The sequence below is a fragment of the Ovis canadensis genome, chromosome 14, assembly GCF_042477335.2.
Source record: "Ovis canadensis isolate MfBH-ARS-UI-01 breed Bighorn chromosome 14, ARS-UI_OviCan_v2, whole genome shotgun sequence".
NCBI classification, from domain to species: Eukaryota; Metazoa; Chordata; class Mammalia; order Artiodactyla; family Bovidae; genus Ovis; species Ovis canadensis.
The window spans coordinates 64,903,228-64,915,640 of NC_091258.1; the positions used below are offsets into that span (position 1 = coordinate 64,903,228).

The 12,413-nt window shown below is 48.9% G+C and overlaps 1 protein-coding gene across 1 annotated transcript; it reads left to right on the forward strand.

The window, feature by feature from the left end:
• Positions 1 to 4,702: 4,702 nt before the first annotated feature.
• Positions 4,703 to 9,052, forward strand: LOC138419546 (phospholipase A2 inhibitor and Ly6/PLAUR domain-containing protein-like). Its single transcript, XM_069552420.1, has 5 exons — positions 4,703 to 5,133; positions 6,450 to 6,566; positions 7,949 to 8,101; positions 8,487 to 8,630; positions 8,821 to 9,052. The coding sequence occupies exons 1-5, from the start codon at positions 5,064 to 5,066 to the stop codon at positions 8,967 to 8,969; spliced, it is 633 nt and encodes a 210-aa protein (XP_069408521.1). The 5' UTR covers positions 4,703 to 5,063; the 3' UTR covers positions 8,970 to 9,052.
• The last annotated feature ends 3,361 nt before the right edge of the window (positions 9,053 to 12,413 follow it).

The window sequence follows — 12,413 nt, forward strand, 5'->3', positions numbered from 1 at the left end:
CTCTGGACCTTCAGACTCCTATTAAGGAGACAATGGGAGGGAGACTTCACTGAGGATCCACTGATTAAGACTTCAAGCATCCACTGCAGGGTGTACGGATTCCATCCCTGGTCAGAGAACTAAGATCCTGTATGCCACACAGCAGCAAGGCCAAAAAAAAAAGAAAAAGAAAAAACAGATAGGGGGCTGAAAGAATCACATGGAGTCCTACAGAGATGGTCTTCTCACCCACCCTGGCTGCCTGCCATTTACAGTGTCTGCCTTGAGAAGGTTTTTTTTGCACAGTATATCTGGAGAAAAGAGTGGAAAAGGGAAAGTGAGGGTTCAGAGCTGAGAGCTAGGTCCCCAGCTCTCTGATTATTCTCAGAGTTCTCTCAAGCCTTCTATCCCTCAGATTTAAGTTTCCCTATTAATCTCCCCACACTCTGAGGTTTGGGACAGAATGGATACATTTATATGTATGGTTGAGTCCCTTCGCTATTCACCTGAAATGATCACAACATTGTTAATTGGCAATAGCCCAATACAAAATGTTTTTGGTGTGAATAATAATAATAAATCCCCCCAGACTCTGCCTGGAGTCCCTTACAAAATCTTCCCCTGGAAATTGACCTCTGATCCTTCCCAGGAAGTGATCCATCCCTCCTTTTCTCTCGGAAAATTCCTCTATTACACATCTCTCCAGAATTTCCTTATGGCCTCCCAGAAATTCTAACGACCCTCCTTAGAATTCCAAAAAGTCTCCTTTGTGAAAGTAAAATCAAAATGAAGTCAATATTGCTAAAAATGTTCTCTAAGATGGAGCCACTGGGGGAGGGGGGGACCACTGAGGAATTCTAACCATCAGCCAGAATGGAATCTAACATTTTGATGACTTATCGCATTCACACAAGTATCCAGAATATGCTAGAAACTCAAGATACTTACTGAACACTTACCCTACAGCAACTCACGATGGCTTCTTCTTTAAAGCCAAATATTTCTTTACATGTATCAGAGTCAATTATAATTCTTTCCAGGTCCATGAATCAAGGTAAATTGGAAGTGGTCAAACAGGAGATGGCAAGAGTGAACGTCAACATTTTAAAAATCAATGAAGCAGGGCAAAGGCTAACAGAGTTTTCCAAGAGAACGCTTTGGTCATAGCAAACACCCTCTTCTAAAAACACAAGAGAAGACTCTACACATGGACATCACCAGATGGTCAATACTGAAATCAGACTGATTATATTCTTTGCAGCCAAAGATGGAGAAGCTGAATACCGTCAGCAAAAACAAGACTTGGAGATGACTGTGGCTCAGATCACCAGCTCCTTATTGTAAAATTTAGGGTCAAATTGAAGAAAGGCCATTCAGGTCTGACCTAAATCAAATCCCTTACTTTTATACAGTGGAAGTGATAAACAGATTCAAGGGAGTAGATCTGATAGACAGAGTGCCTGAAGAACTATGGATGGAGGTTCATGACATTGTACAGGAGGCAGTGATCAAAATCACCCTCAAGAAAAAGAATGCAAAACAGCAAAATGGTTATCTGAGGAGGCCTTACAAATAGCTGAGAAAAAAAGTGAAAGGCAAAGGAGAAAAGGAAAGATATATCGATCTGAACACAGAGTTCCAAAGAATAGCAAGGAGAGATAAGAAAGCCTTCCTCAGTGATCAATGCAAAGAAATAAAGAAAAACAACCGAATGGGAAAGACTAGAGATCTCTTCAAGAAAATTAGAGATACCAAGGGAACATTTCATGCACAGATGGGCACAACAAAGGACAGAAATGGTATGGACCTAATAGAAGCAGAAGATATTAAGAAGAGGTGGCAACAATACACAGAACTATACAAAAAAGCTCTTGAGACTTCCCTGGTAGTCCAGTGGCTAAGACTCTGCGGTACCAATGCAGGGAGCCTGGGTTCGATCCCTGGTCAGGGAACTAGATACCACATGCTGCAACTAAGAGTTTTCATACCTCAACTAAAGATCCCATGTGCCAAAAGTAAGATACAGTGCAGTCAAATAAATAAATGCTAAGAAAATAAAAATATTTATATTTAAAAAAAAGCTCTTAATGACCCAGATAACCACGATGGCGGTCACTCACTTAGAGCCAGACACCCTAGAGTGTGAAGTCAAGTGGGCCTTAGTGGCCTTACTGGGCCTAAGTACAAACGAAGTTAGTGGAGGTGATGGAATTCCAACTGAGCTGTTTCAAATCCTAAAAGATGATGCTGTGAAAGGGCTGCACTCAATATGCCAGCAAATTTGGAAAACTTAGCAGTGGCCACAGGGCTGCAAAAGGTCAGTTTTCATTCTATCTCAAAGAAAGGCAATGCCAAACACTGTTCAAGCTACCACACAATTGAACTCATTTCACCCCGTAACAAAGTAATGCTCCAAATTCTCCAAGGAAGGCTTCAACAGTACATGAACCATGAACTTTCAGATGTTCAAGATGGATTTAGAAAAGGCAGAGGAACCAGAGATCAATTTGCCAACATCTGCTGGATCATAGAAAAAGTGAGAGAATGCCATAAAAACATCTACTTCTGCTTTACTGACTACGCTAAAGCTTTTGACTGTGTGGATCACAACAAACTGTGAAAATTCTTAAAGAGATGGGAATATCAGACCACCTGACCTGCCTCTTGAAAAATCTGTATGCAGGTCCAGAAGCAACAGTTAGAACTGGACATGGGACAACAGACTGGTTTCAAATTGGGAAAGGAGTACGTCAAGGCTGTATATTGTCATCCTGCTTATTTAACTTACGTGCACAGTACGTCATGCAAAATGCTGGGCTAGATCAAGATTGTGGAGAGAAATATCAATAACCTCAGCTATGCTGATGACATCATCCTTATGGCAGAAAGTGAAGAGGAACTAAAGAGCCTCTCAATGAAAATTAGAAAGGAGAGTGAAAAAGCTGGCTTCAACTTAACATTCAAAAAATGAAGATCATGGCATCTGGTCCCATCACTTCACGGGAAATAGATGGGGAAACAGTGGAAACAGTGACAGACTTTATTTTCCTGGGGTGACTGTGGTCATGAAATTAAAACACACTTGCTCCTTGGAAGGAAAGCTATGAGAAACCTAGACAGCGTATTAAAAAGTAGAGACATCACTTTCCCAGTGAAGGTCTGTCGAGTCAAAGCTATGGTTTTCCCAGTAGTTAGCTATGGATGTGAGAGCTGGACCATAAAGAAAACTGAGCACCGAAGAACTGATGGTTTTGAACTGTGGTGTTAGACTCTTCAGAGTCCCTTGGACTGCAAGGAGATCAAACCAATCAATCCTCAAGGAAATCAAATCTGAATATTCATTGGAAGGACCGATGCTGACGCTCCAATACTTTGCCCACCTGATGCGAAGACCCAACTCATTAGAAAAGACACCAATGCTCAGAAAGATTGAAGGCAGGAGAAGGGGAAGACAAAGGACGAGATGGTTACTGACACCACTGACTCAATGGACATGAGCTTGAGCAAGCTCTGGGAGATGGTGAAAGATGGGGAAGCCTAGTGTGCTGCAGTCCATGGGGTCTCAAAGAGTCGGACACGACTGAGCGACTGAAAAAACCACCACCACACAACTTCAAGAACCTGCTGACCTCTGTCCTCAAAAGCCCTGACTCATTCTGCCAGCTCTCTTTCAGTTTTACGGGAATATGTGTCTCTCAAATTGCAGTTCTTAAAACCCCCCAGTGAAACTCTTTTTTTTTTTTTTTTGGCAGCCCGGATACGGATTATTCTCCCACCCTCCCCAACGCCAGTCTCTCACTGCGTTCTGGCGACTGCAGGACACCACATGGCGGAGGATGATCTCCGGCTCGTCAACGTCGTGTGGCTTCGCCTGACCGAGAAGATGCAATAAGGTCTCCGTTAAGGGAACAGACGGCGGGTATGCCCCCGCAGGCTTCACTGCGCAAGCGCACAAGGCGCGACCCTTTCAAACCCAGGCGCGCCTGCGGTTCCGGTTCCGTCACCACTGAGAGAGGCGCGAGGCCCTGACTTCCCTAGCAAGGAGCTTTTCCCTCTGGCGAAGCCGCTCGCTAGCCCATCCTCCCGGTAACCTTCACACCAGGCTATCCAAGCAACCCGCGCGGCCTGCAGGATTGGTCCCCAGAAGAAATTCGCTGTCCTCACCGGCCCAGCCGAAGCCTGGAAAACAAGAGGCCAGCAAACTTGAGTGGAGTTTTGCAAGAAGCCGGGAGCCTACCGCAACAGAATCCCCTCCATGGCTGGCTACCCTCCCCACGCCCACCACACATACACACACACCACACATACACACCACACACACACACACACACACACACGGGGGTGGGGTGGGGCGGGGGAAATCACTGATCTCTGAAGATCACGCCTAAGGCAGAGAGAGAGCATAAAGGACCTCAGTAAAACACAAAATATGTGCCCAAACTAGACACACACCCAGCCTTGAGTGCTTCCAACCTTGCCTCAGTTTTCCAATGGGACCTGTGGGCATCTCTCTCCTATCATCCCCATTCCTGTCTGATGACAAGCCCCCTCTGTTCAGTCTCCCAGTAACCCAGAAGTGCATCTTGGGGTAGTGTCAGAGCTGGAGATAGCCCAAACACAGAAAAGGGAGTAAGAACCAAGTATGCCCCCGCATAACAAGCCTGGACTTGCTGGGGGCTCCCAGGTGGGTCTCACCCACGCTAGGCACCTCCTTGGGAAGAGAGAGAGGGGAGAGGGTACCTGAGTCCTAGCAGCTGCTCTCCCCTACAGGAAAAAAAATGACCTGATTCTGATCATGGGCTTCATGTCAGAAAAAAAGGGGGTGAGGGCGGGGGCAGTGGGACCTGATGGAAGAGAGGGTTGGAAGCAGAGACTCCTGGGGGAGGGGTTGTTTAGAAGATGCCCATGTTCTTTTTGGATTTGGATTCTGCCTCCCCAGCTCAGAGCTGCAGAGACCTACCCCCAGGTCTTACATCATTTCTTAGCCTGGGGGTAAGGTTAAGGTAGGTCCAGACTTGCCCCTTCTCAGCTTCCTATAAGAAGAGCTGGGGACTTGGAACTTCAGGGTCACTCATCCATCCATCATGAAGCCTTCCATGAAACCTGAGACCTTCCTGCTGGCTTCCGCGCTGCTCTGCACCCTCCTGGGTCTGGGTAAGTGACTAGGGCTCTGGACTTCTGGGACCCTCAAAACAAGGACTATGAGCGAGTGTTCAGCCAAGTCCTCGAGGGAGAAGGGAAAGAGGAGGTGTCCTGGGAATTGAAATTAATGGAGAAGGCAGAGGGTAAAGGAGAGAAAGCCTGGGTCCCCAAGGGAGGAAGAGCTAAAAAACGTGTGGGTTTAAATCTCTGAGAAAGGAGGGGTTTGGATGGGCTCTGTTCCCTGTATCCCAGGCAGGGTCTCAAAATAAGACACCTGAATTCTAGAAAATCAGATGAGACTATGATTAGTATGATTACTATTTTTCATTAATATGAAAAAATGTGAGGCGAAGGTGAGAGATTTCCTTTCTCCCAGGACTCTAAGCAGTTCAGGTCCCCAGTGTCCTCCTCCCTTACATTCAGGAGTTCAGGCAGCTTCACCTTCCTCAGGACCCACTTTCCTTGTGTCTGGGCTCCAGCTGCCTCCTCTCTCAGGACCAAGGAGTCCATGCACTTACCCTCTTGGTCCTTGATCTTCCTTCTTGACCTGGGATGCAGATCCCAGCCTCAGGTACCCCTGCCTGAGTGCCCACTATCTATCAGATTTAAGTGTGGTACCCACAAGGGAGAGGGTCCCGCTCCAAGGACCCTCTGGACCTGAAGGTTCACAAAAGTCCATGAAGGACTTCCTCAGTGGTCCAGTGGCTGCGAATCTTCCTGCCAAAGTGGAGGACATGGGTGCCATCCCTGGTCCAGGGTTCGATCCTTGGTCCAGGACAATTCCACATTCCTTGGGCAAATTAAGCCCTTGCGCCACAGCTACTGAGCCCGTGCTCTACAGCCTGTCCTCTGCAACAGGAGGAGCCACCCCAAACGAGAAGCCCAGGCACCGCAATGAGAGAGTAGACCATACTCACTACAACTAGAGAAAAGCCCCGGGAAGCAAGGAAGATTCAGCATAGCCAAAATAGAAAAAAAAAGAAAATAAAGATTAAAAAAAAAAAAACTCCATGGGAACCTTCAGCAGGACCCTTCACTGTCCTCAAGCTTTCACAGAAGACCCCAGTGTCCAAAGTCTCCAGCCTTGTAAGTAGGTAAACTTGCTCGCTTGTGGGGTTGCTGTTTACCCCTGGAAGCAGCTTTGCTGGCAGCACCCTGGTGTCCCTGGAGGAGCTTCGGAAAATTTTCTGTTCAGCAGCCCACCCTTAATAACTAGGGAGACATGCGTCCCTCTTCCTTCAGACTCCCCACCCCATGCCCCTCTGGACTTGGAAGTTGTGACCCACAGACCACATGAGCTTTGACTAGAGCCCCGCTCTCTTCTGCAGGGCACCCACTAGACTGCTGGGTGTGTATAAGCCCTGGTCCCTTTTGCCATGGAACAATGCAACCTTGCGCCCCCGAAGAGGACACCTGTATGGCCGCAGTGTATGAGACCCACAGAGGTAAGAGGGCAGGGGATAGCGTCAGATCCTGGGGAGGTGGGGAGTGCCTTCAGGATAGCAGATACCACCAGGCACTGCTGGGAGGAACATTTGAGTGATGAGGGGGCAGGAAAGAGGTAAGGACAATCTTAAGGTGAGTGGAGGAAAGAGAATCTGGTGGAATGATAGAAACCACTGTTGCCAAATATTTCTGAAAATGAGACTCTAAAGAGAAGATGGGGGAGGGGCAGATATAGGGACTTTCTTAGGTGAGAGGGGATTAGGAATGGAAAGGACGTGCTGGGGGTGGGGGAAGCTGGAAATCCAGAGAGGGGGCATCTAATATGCAAGGTGTAGGGCTGGGTGTAGAGAAGACTGGGGTGAGTTGCAAGGAAAGTGATCAGGTTGACTCTCTGGGGGCACCAGGAATCCTCTAGGGATACGGGCTGGACCAAAGGTTTCCAGACAGGAGAAAGAGGGAGATATTTGGGTTGATTGAGTTGAGTGTGAGCTCAATCGTGTCCGACTCTTTGTGACCCCATGTACTGCAGACCCCCAGGCCCCTCTGTTCATAGGATTTTCCAGGCAGGAATACTGCAGTCACTTACCATCTCCTCCTCAAGGGATCCTTCCCACCTAGGGATCGATCCAGCATTTCTTGTGTCGCCTGAATTGGCAGTCTGTTTCTTTACCACTGCACTATCTGGGAAGCCTCAATATTGGGATAGAGAGAGAGATATGTAGGGACAGATAATCCCTGGACTCAGTCCATGAGGTTGCAGAATCAGACACCCCTGAGGACCCACAGACCCACGCAGGTTGGGTGAAGAGCAGAAACCCTAGTGCTGGGAGAGTCCACCCTGTGGTGGGGAGGGGGAGGCCAGGGAGGCTGGAGGAGGCCACTGCAGGCAAGACCTGAGAGTAGCCAGGGAGGGCAGCAAGGACCATCCGTAGGAGGTCTAGGCAGTGACCCTGGAAGAAGGCGACAGGTGTTACAGGGCGGTGGCTGGGGGCTGCATCCTAGGGTTTGGTGCAGGGAATTGCAGGAGTCAGGGGAGGGCCGAAGGCTGGAAGACACCATTTCACACAGGCCTGGGGGTAGTCATAGGTGGCCTGGAAAAGACCTCTCCGGGTGTGACCCTTAGAGGATGGCAGTGGGTGACGTGGGGCTGAAGGGACCACTCAGGAGAGACCAACACAGCCAGGGGCGGAGGGAGGAAGGGTTGCTACCTAATAAACCGTGCAGACGACGCCCCAGGCAGATAAAGGGGGTCTGACCTTTGGGAGCTGGAAGAGACCTCTCTAGATCACAGCGGACTGGGGAAGCTGTAAGGTAGGGAGACACCCCGAGGCCAGGGTCCAGACCAGGGCCCCTGAGCCCTCCCCCTGCCTCCATCCTGCAGTTGGCGACGTTTTAGTGAGCTCCAAGAAGGGGTGCACGACATCCAGCGATTGTGACTCAGGATTCCTCTCCTTCAATGATGGCCCCGAAAGCAACATAGGGTCCACCATGCGCTGCTGCCAGAGCAATGGCTGCAACAAGGACCCCCTGCCCGGTAAGCCCCAGCTGAGCCCCACGGCTGGAGTCCCCTCCTGCCCACCTCTCCCCCCCAGAGCCAGCTGAGAGCACCTGTCTCTGACCTGCGCTGTCACAGGGCAAGCGTCTTCCTGGCGCTGAGCCTTGGGTTCTTCTCTCATAAACTGCGGTGTCCAGGGACGTCCCTGATGGTCCACTGACTAAGCCTCCATGCTCCCTATGCAGGGGTTGGATCCCTGGTCAAGGAACTAGATTCCACATGCTCCAATTAAGATCCAACACAACCAAATAAACATTTTTTTTTAAATGCAGTGTAGGTTAGCGACCGGTGTCCCTGTGCTGGTTGTAAGGTTGGGAAAGGGACTAATGTCCCCGTGCACCTTACCCTCCACCCTCCTCCCCAGCGTTCAGGAGAAATCTGACAAAGAATGGCCTTCGGTGTCCTTCCTGCTCCACCTTCCTCAAGGAAACATGCACCCCGACTGACGAAACGCTCTGTTTTGGTGAAGAAACCCGCTGTGTCACCGTGGCTGGCCTCATGCACCCTGGTGAGGGGCACCTGGATTTCGGGAGGAGGGCACAGGGTTCCCAGAGGGCCCCAGAACTGGAGCCTCATTATTGCAGATTCTTAGGGAGAAAGTGGCTGCAGAGAAATGGAGGAAGGTGGCTGGGGCACGACCCCTGGATTGGGAGCGGGAGGCATTGGAGATCCTGATTCTAGTCTGAAATCCCCTCCAGCAGGTGTCAAATTTGCTTTCTGGGGATGTGCTACGGAGAACGCCTGCCACATCAAGCCTGGGACCCTGGTGCCCTCAGGCTCTCATTTGTTGACCATCAAGAAGATCAGCTGTCTTCCAAGCCCCCAGGCTTCTGGCAAAGCTGAGTGAAGAACTGAGGCCCATGTGGTGTTTGGTCTCCATTCCTTCTCAGCGCTAGCTTCCCGCGTGTCTATAAATTAAACGAATCAACAGAACAAGCCTGAGTCTTTGTGATGTGATGCATTTCAGGGAGACGGGATGCAAAAAGCAAGGGTCTCAACCGTGTTGAACCCCCTCTTTGTAATGAGGAGAGGGAAGATGCTACCTTTTGTTAAAGGATTACTTCTTGCTGGGTCCCTGTGCTAAGTGTTTTCCATGAGAGAGCTCATTTCATAATCACAACTCTGTGAGGTTGAAAGTACTGTCCCCATTTTACAGAGGAACAAACTGAGGCTCAGATTGTGGTGTCACTTGCCTTTGGTCAAACAGTTGGGAGGGTCAGACTCCAGAGTGCATGATCACCTCTCCTGGTTAACCTCTTTTTGCCTCCGTTTCATGTTTGTAAGTGGTGGATATTAATATTTATAACCTCACAGAGCTATTTGAAGGGTCAAATGAAAGAAAACTAAAAAAGGACTTAGTGCAGTGCCTAGCACCTTAAAGGGGGCTCCCCCGGTTGCTCAGATGGGAAAGAATCTGCCTAATAATGCAGGAGAGGCAGGTTCAATCCCTGCGTTGGGATGATCCCCTGGAGGAGGGCATGGCAACCCCAGTATTCTTGCCTGGAGAATCCCATGGACAGAGGAGCCTGGCAGGCTACAGTCCATGGAGTCAGAAACAGTTGAACACAACTGAGTGACTGAGCAGAGGCACTAGCACCTTTAAGAAAGTGTTGGTTCTACAGACAGTGTGTCTGGCCAAATAGCTACTGTCCTAATAGCTGCCACTTACTTACTTAATAGCTGAGTAGGCATTAGTTGGCACGTGCTAGACCTTGGCATCTATCAGGATAGACTGAATTATGCTAAGGTAACCAAGAAGTCCCTAAACTCAGTGGTTTAAAACAACAATGTTGTATTACTGACAAAGGTCTATATAGTCAAAGCTATGGTTTTTCCAGTAGCCACGTAAGGATGTGAGAGTTGGATCACAAAGAGGGCTGAGCGCCAAAGAACTGATCCTTTTGGAGTGTGGTATTGGAAAAATCTCTTCAGAGTCTCTTGACTGCAAGGAGATCAGACCGGTCAATCCTAAAGGTAATCAACCCTGAATATTCAATGGAAGGACTGATGCTGAAGTTCTAATACACTGGTCACCTGATGCGAAGAACTGACTCACTAGAGAAGACCCTGATGCTGGGAAAGATTGAAGGCATGATGAGAAAGGGACAACAGCGGATGAGATGGTTTGATGGCATCAATGACTCAATGGACATGAGTTGAGCAAACTCCTGGAGATGGCAAAGGGCAGGGATGTCTGGAGTGCTGCAGTCCACGATGATGCAAAGAGTTGGACACAACTGAGCGACTGAACAAGAACATCAGTCAGTTAATGCTATGATAATGTTGTATAACAAACCATCCCCAAACTGAGACTTGTAACAAAATGCATTCTGCTTCCTATGGTTTGTAGGTATGCGGGGCGGCTCTGTTGCAGGTTATGCACTGGTGGGTTTCGCTCCAGTTTGGAAGACGGACTAGTTCTTCTCCGTGGGGTTTCAGTCTTGCGGGATCTGTGGCTCCCTGGCTCATGTCTTTCTCATGGCAGATGACAGAAGCAGAAAACCCAAGTGCACCAAAGGTCCCTGAGGAGGTTGGGGATGCTAACATCCATGGAGTAAAGTAAATCATAGGGTTTAGAGCCAACCTCAGTAGAGTAGGGAAGGATGCTCCCCCTTCATGGCCCTAGCGAACCCCAGGGGGAGAGGCGGAAGAAGAGCAGTCTGGCCCCCTTTGGCCCCACCCCCACCCCTGCCAGACAAGTTTCCTAACCAACATGACCTCTTAGGGTCACGAACTGAAAGTGATCCACTTTATCTTCACAACACTCCTTGTGATGGGCACTATTATTCTCAACCCTGTTTTCAGAAGCACCTGAGCTTCAGAGAAGGAGCATCACATTGGACATCACCATGCAGCTAAAAAGTGACAGAGGTTAAGATTTTCATCACTAGGTCCTGTTGAGAGGGAGAAAGAGACCACATTCCGGAGAGAGGGGATACGCCTCTATCAGTTATCCGTCCTTTGCTACGTAACAAGCCCCTCCAAACCTCAGTTACTTAGAGTAATTGCCTATATAAACATATTTATATAGTTTTATTTACTTGGTTGTATTGGGTCTTAGTTGCAGCTCACAAGGCCTCCATTGACTCTTGAAGGATCTTCATTGCAGAGCACAGACTCTGTAGCTGCAGCTCACAGGCTCAGTTGCTCTGAGCCATGTGGGATCTTAGTTCCCCCACTAGGGATTGAACTTGAATTCCCTGCATTGCAAGGCAGATTCTTTTTCTTTTCTTTCTTTTTTTTTTTTTTTAAAGAAAACTTATTTGGTTATTTACGTAAATTTACTTTTTAAAGAAAATTTGTTTGGGTGTACCAGGTCTTAGTTCTGGCATGTGGAGCCTTTAGTGATGGTATTTGAGACCTTTAGCTGTAGCATATGAACTCTTAGTTGTGGTATGTAGGATCTAGTTCCTTGACCAGGGATCAAATCTGGGCCCCCTGCATTGGCAGCACAGAGTCATGCAGGATCCCTTTTGTGGCACATGGATACTCTAGTTGTAGCTCCCAGGCTCAGACGATCGGTGGCATCTGGGAACTTAGTTACCCCCCAGGTGTTGAATTTCAATCCTCTGCATTGCAAGGCAGACTCTTAAGCACTGGACCACCAGAGAAGCCTATAGAGTAACTGTCCTGTATTTACCGCATTCCATGGGTTGGCAATTTGGTCTAGGATCAGCTGGAGGATGGTTCAGCTGCTCGTCAGCCAGGCAGCTCTCTTTTAGAGGGCTGACACTAATTGGGGCGTCCTGGCTGGCTGGGCCACACGTTATCTATCACCGTGCAGGTTAGCCTGGACTTCCCCATGTGGGCATGGTGGCAGGGGTCCCCAGGGCAGCAAGAGAGATCATCCCAGTCCATGAGCACTCGTCAAGCCTCTGCTTGCATCACGTCTGAGTCTAGTAGTCAAGCAGATCCAAAGACCAGGTCTAAAGTCAGGATGAGAAGGGTCTACCCAAGGCCATGGCTGCAGACATGCTGAACAGACTGGGGGCATTTATGGGCCACGCTAGTTCTAGAGCTAAGAAGTTTACTATCACAGCCCACAAGGTTAAACAATTACTAGGCCACCTCACCTCCTCCAAGGTGGCAAAACTCTTTATTAAAGTCACTGGACTGCAGCCCAGGGAATTCTATCCTGCACACACCCCCACCATCCCTCCTCTCCAGGGACCCAGGAGGCCTCACCCTTGGACCCCTCCTCCATCAGACACAGGGGTCTAGGCTTCCAGCTGACAGTCAGAATCCCAAGCATCTTCTCCCTCCTTTTAAACCCGCAATGAACACACACACA

What these genes read in the sequence shown, in the direction of transcription:
- LOC138419546 (XM_069552420.1), top strand. Translation starts at nt 5,064, where the DNA reads ATGAAGCCTTCCATGAAACCTGAGACCTTCCTGCTGGCTTCCGCGCTG. An exon ending in AGTGTATGAGACCCACAGAG is followed by an intron (nt 6,567 to 7,948) that starts GTAAGAGGGCAG and finishes TCCATCCTGCAG; the next exon opens with TTGGCGACGTTTTAGTGAGC. An exon ending in GGCTGGCCTCATGCACCCTG is followed by an intron (nt 8,631 to 8,820) that starts GTGAGGGGCACC and finishes AATCCCCTCCAG; the next exon opens with CAGGTGTCAAATTTGCTTTC.